This window comes from Ailuropoda melanoleuca, chromosome 20, assembly GCF_002007445.2.
Source record: "Ailuropoda melanoleuca isolate Jingjing chromosome 20, ASM200744v2, whole genome shotgun sequence".
In the NCBI taxonomy this organism is placed as follows: domain Eukaryota; kingdom Metazoa; phylum Chordata; class Mammalia; order Carnivora; family Ursidae; genus Ailuropoda; species Ailuropoda melanoleuca.
This window is the reverse complement of record NC_048237.1, coordinates 27,231,129-27,242,958: the sequence shown is the minus strand read 5'-3', so window position 1 is coordinate 27,242,958 and position 11,830 is coordinate 27,231,129. Positions and strand designations below refer to the sequence as shown.

General features: G+C 44.1%; 1 protein-coding gene across 2 annotated transcripts; it reads right to left on the bottom strand.

Moving 5' to 3' along the window:
- Positions 1 to 488: 488 nt before the first annotated feature.
- On the bottom strand, positions 489 to 10,033 carry PTGDR (prostaglandin D2 receptor). 2 transcript variants are annotated; one of them, XM_002926490.4, is made up of 2 exons: positions 8,855 to 10,033; positions 489 to 2,427 (listed from the first exon to the last, which is right to left on the bottom strand). In XM_002926490.4, the coding sequence occupies exons 1-2, from the start codon at positions 9,689 to 9,691 to the stop codon at positions 2,188 to 2,190; spliced, it is 1,077 nt and encodes a 358-aa protein (XP_002926536.1). In that variant the 5' UTR covers positions 9,692 to 10,033; the 3' UTR covers positions 489 to 2,187. The 2 variants fall into 2 exon arrangements, 1 of the variants encoding a protein (XP_002926536.1); XR_004622138.1 differs by having other exon boundaries at positions 2,292 to 2,427; positions 8,211 to 10,033.
- Positions 10,034 to 11,830: the final 1,797 nt, after the last annotated feature.

Sequence of the window (11,830 nt, the reverse complement as noted above, 5' to 3'; positions counted from 1 at the left end):
AGTCTTATGTATTCTTTTCCTCAACACCTAACCAATTCCCTGGCACCAGGTCTGAATCATTGAAGACTTATTTAATGAACCAATGAATAAATGAAAATAAATAAAAGGTCATTGAAGAGTTGACCTCTAACTTCACATGGATTGCATCAGGATGGTATATCTACATTTTATATTTAACAGATAGGATCACTAAGTCGCTTGGATAAAGTTACAGAAACTTGTTTAGAGTGATATAAATGCGAATAGAAGAGCATATAAAAATTCACACTATTCACACTATTTGGGCGCCTGGGTGGGGCGGTTAAGCGTCTGCCTTCGGCTCAGGGCCTGATCCTGGCGTTATGGGATCGAGCCCCACATCAGGCTCCTCTGCTATGAGTCTGCTTCTTCCTCTCCCACTCCCCCTGCTTGTGTTCCCTCTCTCGCTGGCTGTCTCTATCTCTGTTGAATAAATAAATAAAATCTTTAAAAAAAAATTCACACTATTAAACTGCTAGAGAAAGAAATACTATTGTCAAGTGTTTATTCAAAAAAGAAAGCCAAACGCTTTTCTTTCATTTAAAGAAACTTCCTCTGCAAGATACTATAAAATTATTTTTATTGATTCATCTGATAGCTTGACAGTTATCATAGCTTACCTTCCAAATGGAAAACACACCAAAAAGAGGCAATTCCTCTGACAACAGAACACATATTGTATTTCAACATTAAATACACCAGTGAAAGTTAAACTTGAAAACAAATACATTTTTTGTCATGTGATATCCTAAAATTACAGCTTGTATATTCCTGATTTGGCCATTTCACAGTTTTGCTATATCACACACACACAAAATACACATATATATCCAGGTTAATACATCTCTGTAATAATACAAACCAGAGGTGGAAAAGGGGGGTTGCTGCTAAGCTGGGGGATGGTTGAATGGGGGTCCTGGGACTGTTCAGATGTAGCCAGCTCTCCAGCTCGGAGTCTGAGCATGTTGGGGTACAAAGGGACCCCAGAGGGGCTAAAACCTCTTTAACATCCCCCATGTAAAAGTACCAAAGGGGAAATTCCTACCTACAAACTGAGCTTAGAGTTCCTTGCTTGGTTTATTAGCTGCAGCTGCATTTTCCCCACTTCTCCCTTTTGGCCGTAGTTTGCTAACCTTTGTAAACATTTAAATGTACAATTAAAGTGCTCCGTTGTGTTCCATCTGAGCCACATCCCACTCCAGTTTTGAAAGCATAGCTCTCAGGAACCTCAACGTGATTTTACGGTTTCCACAAAGAGCAAAATATGGCTGTTAATAGGCAGATGTTAAGGTTGTTGCTACTATCCTCAATTGAGGTTGACTGAGTCCCGGGTGGGTTTTGCTCTGTGCTGAATGCCCTGCTGCTTCACACAGCCCAACGCAGTGAACGTGACTCTCTAGTGAGTCATACATCCCTGTTTTTCAAAGAAGCATAAATCCTTCCTGCAAAGAATCCATCAATAAGATAAACCTATAAAATGAAGCTTCCAAAAACTGAAACATTTTGTAACCACTCCCAAAAAGCTAGACTCCAAAAGATAAAAGGTATTTTTTCTTCTCTGGGTTATGGGCCATAATCACACCCTGCCTTGCATCTACTTATTTATGGATCGTCTCCCCACATGAGCCTCCAGAGGGTGGCTGGGGAAGGTCTCTCCAAACGCTGACCTGGCTCTATTCCCCATCTCGCTTCTCTGTGGGGCATCTATAATCCAGGGTATTATGATATAGAACCAACAAATCAGGTTTCACTAGAAATGGGTAGGGTAAGAAATTTTAAGAACACACATCACGTAATTGTAAACCATGGTGTTTCTGTTGGCTTTGAATAAAGACTCAAGGGTCTCTAGTCCTCTCTAAAAAGTTAGGGACACTGAGCACAAACATTGGAACAATTAATATCATCGCTTTAAGACTTTTAACATTGGTTACAATATGTGAAATTGTAGTTGCTCTTAACTACTGGAACTGAGCTGGCTCATGAGTACAGAATGACCGCACATTGTTAAAGATGTTATCATATAGTTTTGAAAATATATTAAATGTTTTGTTACAGGAGATAACTTTCAAATTTTAAGGGTTTTTTTCTGTTTGTTTTTTTTAACACGGTTCTTTGACAGAAAATGTAACATATTTCTCAGCTTACCAGAGACTGGGTGGTAACACAGTGTCACAGACTGGACTCCATGTTAGTTCGACAGGAATTGTTGGGCCAGTTTCTGTACATAAGAGGCCTTATGAAAATCTTGTGAAAAAACATCCGAAATACTGGTGTTCTGAAAATTATGAAAATCCAAGGGTCCACAATGGAAATTACAGACAGAAAACGCAAGGCTCGGAGGTCTTCCATTTCTTCAGAGGTTCCATCTTTCTCATGGGTGGTTTTAAATGCTCCATAGTAAGCACGATACTGTTATAAAGAAAAACATCCCATTATGATATTGAAAGGTTGATGGCAGAAATAAATGCACTTACCTTACTTTAGAAACATTAATTTTTTATGAACATGGCAACTCGGCATGGAAGATTCATTTTTTGTAAATGTAAGCCGCAAAGGCCACTGCCGAGAATGGGGTTAAGTGAGGAGCCTAGCAGGTGCAGGGCTGAGCTAAAGGTGAGTGGAAGGGAGGTACTCCTGGGAGCCCAGGTCTCCGTCCCTGGAGGCTGTTCTGACTGCTGTGAGGCTGCAGGGTTGGAGTCTCCGGGTCCCACCACGCAGGGGAGGAACTGAGGTGGGGCAAATCCAGTCCCCTGAATCTTTTACAAAACAGGGTCAGCACACTCCCATAAACACAAACACAGAGGTTCTCTTTTCTTCAGTTCTCCTTCCTTCCTTCCTTTCTTTCTGTCCTCTGACTGGTTCCTGTCCTCTTATTAGCTCAGAAATAAGCCTTACTTGTGAAACATCATGTGTATGGAGACAACAATGATACAGAAACTTTTAATCAATGTGCGGAGACAGGAAATAGTCCAGTGAGAAGATTGGAGGAGACTTACAAAAAGACCTGTTTAACTCATGTGAATTACTTATTCTTAGAATAGACGGTTACCTTTCTGTGGTTGACACCCTCTTTCCAGACTAGAACACACACACACACACACACACACACACACACACACACAGAAATATAAGCCTACTTACTTGTGTCTGACTGCCTCTATTGTCTTGATCTTCCCTGAGGTGTCGGGGCTCCTTGGAGCCCTGCAAACTGCTCTCTCCCATGGCTTTTCCTGCCATTGACCCTAATGGACAACACTTCAGCTAGTATTATAGTTGCCTCCCACTCTGTTGGAGGCCAGCCATTCCTTTCCCCATGCCCACTGAGATTTTAAATCCATAATGGGACAAAATGGACTCTAATGGGACAGAAAATATGTAAACTCAACATTTGTGGAAGGGGATATGAATAACTGCCCAGACCAGACCTATCCGGGGCAATCAAGGAATATGAGATGTGTTTTCCCATAATTGTTTCCTTACCTTTTGCTTTCTTTTTTATAGAGCATTTCAGCAGGCTCAGACATTCCCATCTGTCACACTTGGAAGATATACTTATGGGGCACCTGGGTGTCTCAGCAGTTAAGCATCTGACTTCAGGGCAGATCATGATCTCAGGGTCCTGGGATTGAACCCGAGTTGGGCTCCACATCAGCAGGGAGTCTGCTTGTCTCTTTCCCTTTCCCTCTGTCCCTCCCCCTGCTTGTGCTCACTCTCTCTCTCAAAATCTTTAAAAAAAGAAGATATGCTCATATCTGAATACCCTCTCCCATCATCATTGATTACTACTACTACTACTGGCTAGTGCCCATGTGGAGCTTACTATATCCAGGCACTGTGCTAAGCATTTTATTTTAAAGACTTCTTTTCACTCTCACAAAAATCCTATGAAGTAAGGATGATTGTTATCTCGATTTCGCAGATGTACAAACTGAACATTTTACTTTCAGATCTCTGGGATTTTACATGCCGAAATCCTAGCTCCTTTCAAGGCCTGTCTCAAATACTACGCCCTTCGGGAAACCTCTTTGAGGTAGTGGCTCAGCCCATTAGCTTTAGACTCTGACCGTGCGGTTGGATGAAATCCTCTCACTGGCTGTGTGGAATCGGGCAAGGTACTCCATTTCCTCATCTACACAATGGGGATAATTCTACCTTCCCTCTGTGACTGTTAGGAAGTCTGAATGAGATGGTATGAGTAAGACCTTGGCGACAGGTCCTAGCACATAATAAGAACTCAAAGTTTGCTATTATTATTTTTTCAATTACTAGTGACTCCTTTTCTCCTCTAAACTCCCTTATGGCCCCAATCACTCCATCCCTCACCCAGTATTACAGCTTACATGGGCAGATGTGATATTTTTCTTATTTTATATCCCCACAACGAAGTACGGTGTCTTGAATGTTGTAGGACCAGCTACATGCTGAATCTGATCAATGGTTGACGATAGGCTATACACTTAAGTTGATTTAAAAAGCAAATACTTTAAGTAAGTTTGTTTTTACACTTGTTCCTTCCTCTTGAAAGTGGAGTACGGTGAAATACAATTCCAACTATTTCAGAATACTTGATTAGTTGGGATCTGAGTAATGAAATGACATCTACACAACTAAAACCATTTTATTTCTATGCAGTATTTATCCATGCCAATTCTACTGCATATAATTAGGTTATTTGTATTTTCAAGTCACTTGATTTATATTAGAAATGTGTTGTTCTACACCTGGCTTTTTAATTTTTTAGAGTTTACTAAAAATGTGACAGAAATTAATTCATTTATGACAGTGATCAAAGTACATAGTCTATTAATTCTGAAAAAGGTATCAATTTGAACACAATTTAGACTTTCAAAATATCTCTGTTGTTCAATACTATTCTCTAGAACACACTTTATAAACTGCTCCTATAAAAGATGGCTAGATTAATGAATAACCTCAGAATATATGTACTGCATGTTTAAAGCAGTTCAATTTACACAGGGAATTGGTGTGAGCAGAGCTCCCTCTATTGGATTTAGGAGTCCATGAAAAAAATGTTGCTGTTGCCAATTTGCTGGAGATTCACGTAGCTGGATACCCCTGCTGAGGAGAGCTCTCTGGATTCTAATGCCCCTTCCACCGAGTTCATCCATCACAACATCCTAGACCTCATCCTCTGCTCTAGCCCTTTAAATCCACTTTCAACCCTTTTCCCTGGCCTCATGTCTTGTCCACCATCCCTTACATACCTCAGTCACCTTCCTTCCTTCTTTTTGCCCACCAGAATGAAAGACATACATGAGTTATCTCAATGGCTTCATGCAGGATGTCCTCCATCATGTTCCTGACTCCATGATTCTGATATATGCAATTACACAAGCTCATACTTATCTTTACCTGGCTTGTAAACCTCTCAAACTATTATGTCTAATCTATCATTAGATCCCTCTCTCATCTGTCCCTGCTCCCCTACCAACCTCCAATGCATTGTAGGGTTTCTAAGGTAAAATTAATTTTGATGAAAATATGTTGTATGCATTAGAGAATGTGCTGCAAACAGCTTCTACAGCTCATCCCATATTCTCTGTATTTTCTTCCTGAGGTTTTCAAGTTGGAAATTTGAAAATTCAATTAGGATAAGTATTTTGCTCTAATGCAGCATTATAGCAAAATTAATTTAAAAAATCAAACCCCAATATACTTTTCATTGGCTTAATAAAATACAATATTCATGCTATGAGCAAGGTTTCTCTTTAAGGTTCTTTTCTCCCTTCATATGTAGCCTTATTTTCCCCAATTATTAGATCCTTCCTTAGAAGAATGATTTTCAAAGTGTGGGGGTTTCCAAAACTCTGTCAGTGTGTCTTCAGAGTCAAAACTATTTTCATAAAACAAATTATTTACCTTTTTCGCTCACAGGTGTACAGGAAGTTTTACCAAGGATACTTGATGCGTAATGACATCATCACTCCCATGGCTAATGGAATACATACTGTGTATTCTTGTGTTTTCTATGCCTTTCTAAGGTAGTTGATTTTGGGTATTCACATACGTACATTTTCAGAGACTATTCTCAGTACTTCTGCACTCTTAACATGCTTTCTTCTTTTTTACCTGTAATAATCTCTATGATTTTATTATCATTCATTTAATCATTGTGAAAGCCCAAAGTTTTCCTTACACCTATGCAAAAACACAAGAAGTACATTTCGTTAACTTGTTTTGCAATAATATTTAAAATGTTTATTTTAAATTTCTAATATGATAAAAACTGATAATGATGTACAAAACTAAAAGTTCTTTGCATCCTTAATAATTTTTAAGAGTGAAAAGGGGTCCTTAAACCAAAAAAATGTTAGAAAACCACTGCATTAGAAAATAATGTGCATTGGGTGATGTCTGGAAGTTTTGGGTCACTATATTGTACACCGGAAACTAATACTACACCTATTTTTACTAAATGGAATTTAAATTAAAAATTTTTTTAAAAAGAAAATAATGCTATTTCCTGAGGAGATCATATTTCGTGGTTAATTTTCTATGTCCAGCAGGCAAAAATAACAAATGTAAATCACAACTAGTAATAATAGTACTAATTTTCGAGGCCAGGCACCTGGTTAGGTGCTCTCTATATATATTACTTCAAATCTTCATAACTATTTCAGAGGGCAAGTATGGTTATCCTTGTTACAGATCCAAAAACTGAGGTTAGAAAAGATAAATAAGCCACTGTCACAGCTAGTAAGTAATGAGGACTAATTCAAACCCATGTATTATGCTAAAGCCCTCAACCTTCCTAGAAAGTTATAGTTCCTGTGAAGAACGCTGTCTCCATTGCATATCTTTGGAATGTTACAGTTTTTTATAAAATCATTTTCAAACCCATTATTTCCTTCCATCCTCACAATCCCCTATTAGTTATTTATTCAAGTCCCCTGAGAGACATGTCCAAATGCAATGCTCTCGTATTATGCTCTATTATGTTCTTGTCTGCATTATTATTACTACGACATTCAAACTGAGGACATAATATCCATGCATTTGGCTACTGTCTGCTTTTTCACAGCATAGATAAATAAGGCTATGAGTTTTGAGCAGAGGTCTCCAAACATTCTCTGTAAGGAGCCCAAGAGTAAATATTTTAAATTTTATAGAATAAAAGGCAAAGGGTGAGTATTTGGTAGGTACTTTTATAACAAGAGAGAAAACACATTTCCACAATGTTCATTGATGAAATTTAAAATGTAATAATAATCACGTACTTTTGGGGGGATAATTCATGTCTACCATGGAGAAAAATCAAAGTCTTTTTTTTTTCTTGGAATAGAGTTTGAGTTAATTGGAGTTTAGAATTCCTATGCACTCTCATCAAACTGATTGCAAAATCGGTTCATTTGCAAAAGCAACTCTTAATTCCACCCACTGTACAAAAACAGCAGCAGGATGGATTTGGACTGTGGGCTGTGGTTTGCCAGCTCCTGCTTTGAAGTGTGGTTCTCCAGATGGGATCCCTGGACCAGCAGGTTTCACCTCACCTGGGAACCTGTTAAGAATAAGAATTCTTCCAAAACATCTGCATCAGAAACTCTGGGAGTGTAGGGCCCAGCCATCTGTGATTTAAAAGCCCTTTGGTGATTCCCAGCAGGCTAAAGTTTGAGAACCACTGCTAAATATCTATCCCTGTATCTTCTCTATTCATATAGATATAGATTTATTTATTCATTTTGGGGAATTCTGATCTTAACCCTACATGATGATGCCACAGACAACTCTTTTCTCACACATTAAGTCCTTCGTTTTACGAAAATCACAATGTATTTCACCTTTATCCAATCTTGAAAGTAACATCCCAAATTGCTACATTGCCATAAGAAACTTAACAGTCCTATTCACAGAAGTCTCAGCGTTCAAAGGCACTGAATTGGCAATGAATTTATTTAAATGTTGTTCGTGTTGAACAAGTATGCTGGGGCCTGGGGAGAGGAGCAACACTCAAAAAGTCTCCTCAGCATCTGCCGCTGCCAGAAGTCTTGGCCCGGACCCCAGGAGGAAATGAAATGCCTTCAAAACGACTCGTAATTCAATCTCCACCACCACCCCCGTTAGTAAACTGAAACCCGAGATAATGACTTTCATGTCACCTCGCTTGCCTAGACAGACACAAGACCTGTCAAGGCAGGTTATCAAAACGACACCACTGGCTGAACCGTACGTACCTGCCTGTCCAAACAGCCTCTCCGCCTCTATCGCCACCGTCCCCCGCGGCGGCAGCTCCTGGAACAGCAGCCGCCACTCCTCAAAGTTTCCGTAGGAGTTTTCAAAAAACTCTATCTTTAGTCTCTCACCTGTGCAAATCACTCTGACATGATTACACATTCCCTTATTCTCTTTCCACGCCAACACCTGGGGAAAAACTCCCAGGTGCATTAGCCCATATCACGAGCCATTAAAATCATGGGCGGGTCTAAGAAAGAAAACATTACCTAGCCACCGGGAAGAAAAGGACACGTCCTGCCAAGGAACCAAATTCTGCACCTCAAAATTCTGAGGCGAAAAATAACCCCGAGATCTTCCCAGAGGAAAGAAGAGAGGAAGGGGATACTGCTAACCGGAGAGGTTTGTGGGGCTAGGAAGACACCAGCAGACTCGGTGTTTCCCTTCCCTGCTCGGCTCGACAAATGCGGTTCCACGTCCTCGGGGCTGTGGAGGGAACCAGATCTCGGGAGCGCCACAACAACCGTCCCGGCCCAGGGCGCACGCAGCTCCTGCTGCGCGGCGTCCACCACTCTCCACCCTTCCTCCCGCACCCGCGGCCGGCCGCCCTCCCTTGGCCCCGCAGCCGCGGCGCGAAAGGACTCACTATTAAAGGCAGGGAGCACATAGTGAAGAGCACGGTCATGAGGGCCAGCAACAGCAGGTGGTCCAGCTCCTCCAGGGGCTGCGCGGCCGCCTCCCTCTCGTCGGCGCCCGGCTCCACGCGGTCCCGAGTGCCGGAGCGCGGGCGCCGCCGCAGCCGCCGGTGCATCGCGTAGAGGTTGCGCATGGCGCTCAAGTTGCATAGCACGATGGCGAGGACCAGCAGCGCCATGAGGCTGGCGTAGAGCACGGAGTAGCCCAGCACCGACGTTGAGCGCTCCTCGTGCACCATCTGGATGAAGCACCAGGTGCCGGGACAGTACTGCACGAACTTCCCGAAGCCCGCGAAGGGCAGCGCGCAGAAAGCCAAGCAGAAGGCGCCCACGATCGGAGCTACGAGCGCGCCGCGGCGCAGGGTGATGTGCCGTCGGTAGAAAAAGGGGTGCCCCAAGGACAGCCAGCACTCCAGGGCCATGGCCAGGAGCTGCAGCGTCGAGGCGAGCCCAAAGAAGGACATGAAGAAGGCGAAGGCTTGGCACAGCGAGCTGCCCGACGCGGGCGCCAGTCCCCACAGGCTCCGGTTTTGCGCGTAGGCTGCGAGCACGAAGGGGCTCACGAGGGATTTGCCCAGCAAGTCTGTGACCGTCAGGCCGCACACTAGCACGTAGAAGACCGAAGGCGGCGGGCGCGGCGGGCACGACCCCAGCCCCGAGCGCGCCAGCAGCCCCAGGGCCAGCAGGTTGCCCAGGAGGCCCGCGCTGAAGAGCACCCCGCCCATCGTCGCCGAGTTGCCCTTCTCCACCGAGGTGCTGTTGTGGCAGCGGTAGAGCGGCGGCCGCATGGTGGGCGGCGCAGCGGGCAGGAGCCGGGCTGAGAGACGGCCAGGGCCCCGGCGTCTGCGTGTGGGAACCCCCGGCGGCTCCGCGCGCGACTTCGGACGAGAGGCAGCTCCGCGGGCGCGGGGTGTTCCGCACGGCAGGCGCCTCCTATCTAAACTCTGGGTCCCACCCCGCCTCTGGGGCGGGCCGCGCGGCCGCGAGCGCACCCCGCGCTGGCGTTGCGGAGCCCGCAGCGGCCGCGCAAAGATCTCCGCGCTGACGCGCCGGCCTGAGGAGAGACAAGCCCTCGTGCCCAGAGTCGGAAAGAAAGAAACGTAGCCAGAGCCTGAGCACCCGAGGCCAGCCCTTCTACAAGGCAAGAGAACTAATGAAGTGGAGGGGAGATTAAGCCACAGCCACTAGGGAGGAGAGGGGCGTGAGGAGGAGGTGGTGGCGGAGCTCTGGGAGACGCGAGGAGGGGATGCTAAGAAAAACCACCAGTTTTTGAATTAGTGGGGTAAGGAGGGGTAAAGGTAACCCACATGTGTATAATACTTAAGCCTTGGCGTGCGTCGTCTTCCAGGTCCGTGCAAGCTGAACAATGATCTTTATTGTATATGGAAGGAAAGTGAGACCTTGTGTGGTTAAGTTCTTTTTGCCCAAGGTAACAGAGCCAGTAAGTGGCGGAAGCGGACCTGGAACCGGGATCTTGTATTCATAGAGTCCATCGGTCTTGCTTTCATCCCTTCTCCTCTGGAGAGATTGGCTAGATTTCGGGGAAGTGTCTCCAGGACAAACCAAGAAGAGATGCTGGCCCTGGGTACCATGAATCACAGAGGTTGTGTATAGACAGTGGGAGGAGTATGGTTAAGAGCATTAATGCTGTTATCATACAGACCTGGGTTCAAGTCCTGATTCTGCCTGCCCCTCACTGCTTTTGTGACCCTGAGGGACTTGCTTAACTTCTCGAGAGATAATCTCTAGCCAGCCTGCTTGGCTCTTCTGAGACTTAGGGATAACATTTGCAAAGTGCAGACACCTAGCAAGTACTCGGTACAATGCAATTGTCAGGATTCTCACCTGTTTTAGGAAGTCTGTTTTAGCTGAAATTTAACTGCATTTTTTAGCATGGATTTTGAAACCAGAAAACAGCAGACTTGATTTAGAGCTTTCTCACTCTGTTTTGTGACTACTAGAAAACATTTGTTCCCTTCTGGCTTTTGACTTGCCTGCATCATAGAGACAAGGGAGTTCATGCTGATAAGTGTGATTTCTTTCTTTAACCCTTGGTAAGCTGGAGAGCAACTGGCGTGGAGTGCGGAATTTGAGTGGGCGTACCGGGACCATATTACACAAGCAAGTAGATTATGCTTGGCTTCAAGAAGCTCGTTCTTAGGCTCAGTGATTGTTTTGATGGATAGACTCAGGGGGAGAGAGCAAGGCTCTTGAGCTTTCGATGTGAAAGCCAGAGAAGCTGCCTCCAGACTGAAAGCTTGGCCAGAAATTCAGGCCATGGGATCGAGGTGAAGAGTCCAAGCTTTGGAATTGGATAGTTCTGGAATTGGATAGCTGTGGCCCTGGGTTAGTTTCCTCAATCTCTTTAAGTAAATCTCCTTGCAAATAGGATATGGGATTTATGCTGACCTCCTAGGGTGGCTGTGAAGTTGCAAAAACCCAATGTGTTTGGCAGAGAGTAATAATATCAACAATAATAATAATTAACATTTATAGACCTTTATACATGCGAGGCACTTTCAAATCCTTTCACATCTGTTGATTCAGTTAATAAAAGGCCTTCCACAGGGTGAGTTCCCTTGTCTTCTACCTTCTCCCAGTCATGCCCACCTCCAGCCCTTAATGAAGAATGAAGGGTTTAGAGGAGCACCACTTGAGTTGATGAAGTGGAAGAAGGAGCAGGCTCTAAAACCAAGACACAAATCCAATGACATCTGAAGTCTCCTTTCCAGACAAACACACACACACACACAAGCACACACACTCACAATTTACACTAATTATAGTGTGTTACCAGTTTCCTGAAGTCCCACTATGGTGCCCAGAGGATGCCCAATGGACTCTAGCTTGAGAAACCTCCCTAAGGACGTTGTCCAGGGGAGTTCTTTGAAGCACACCTACTCCAATTCTTTGTAGACTTGTTGTTC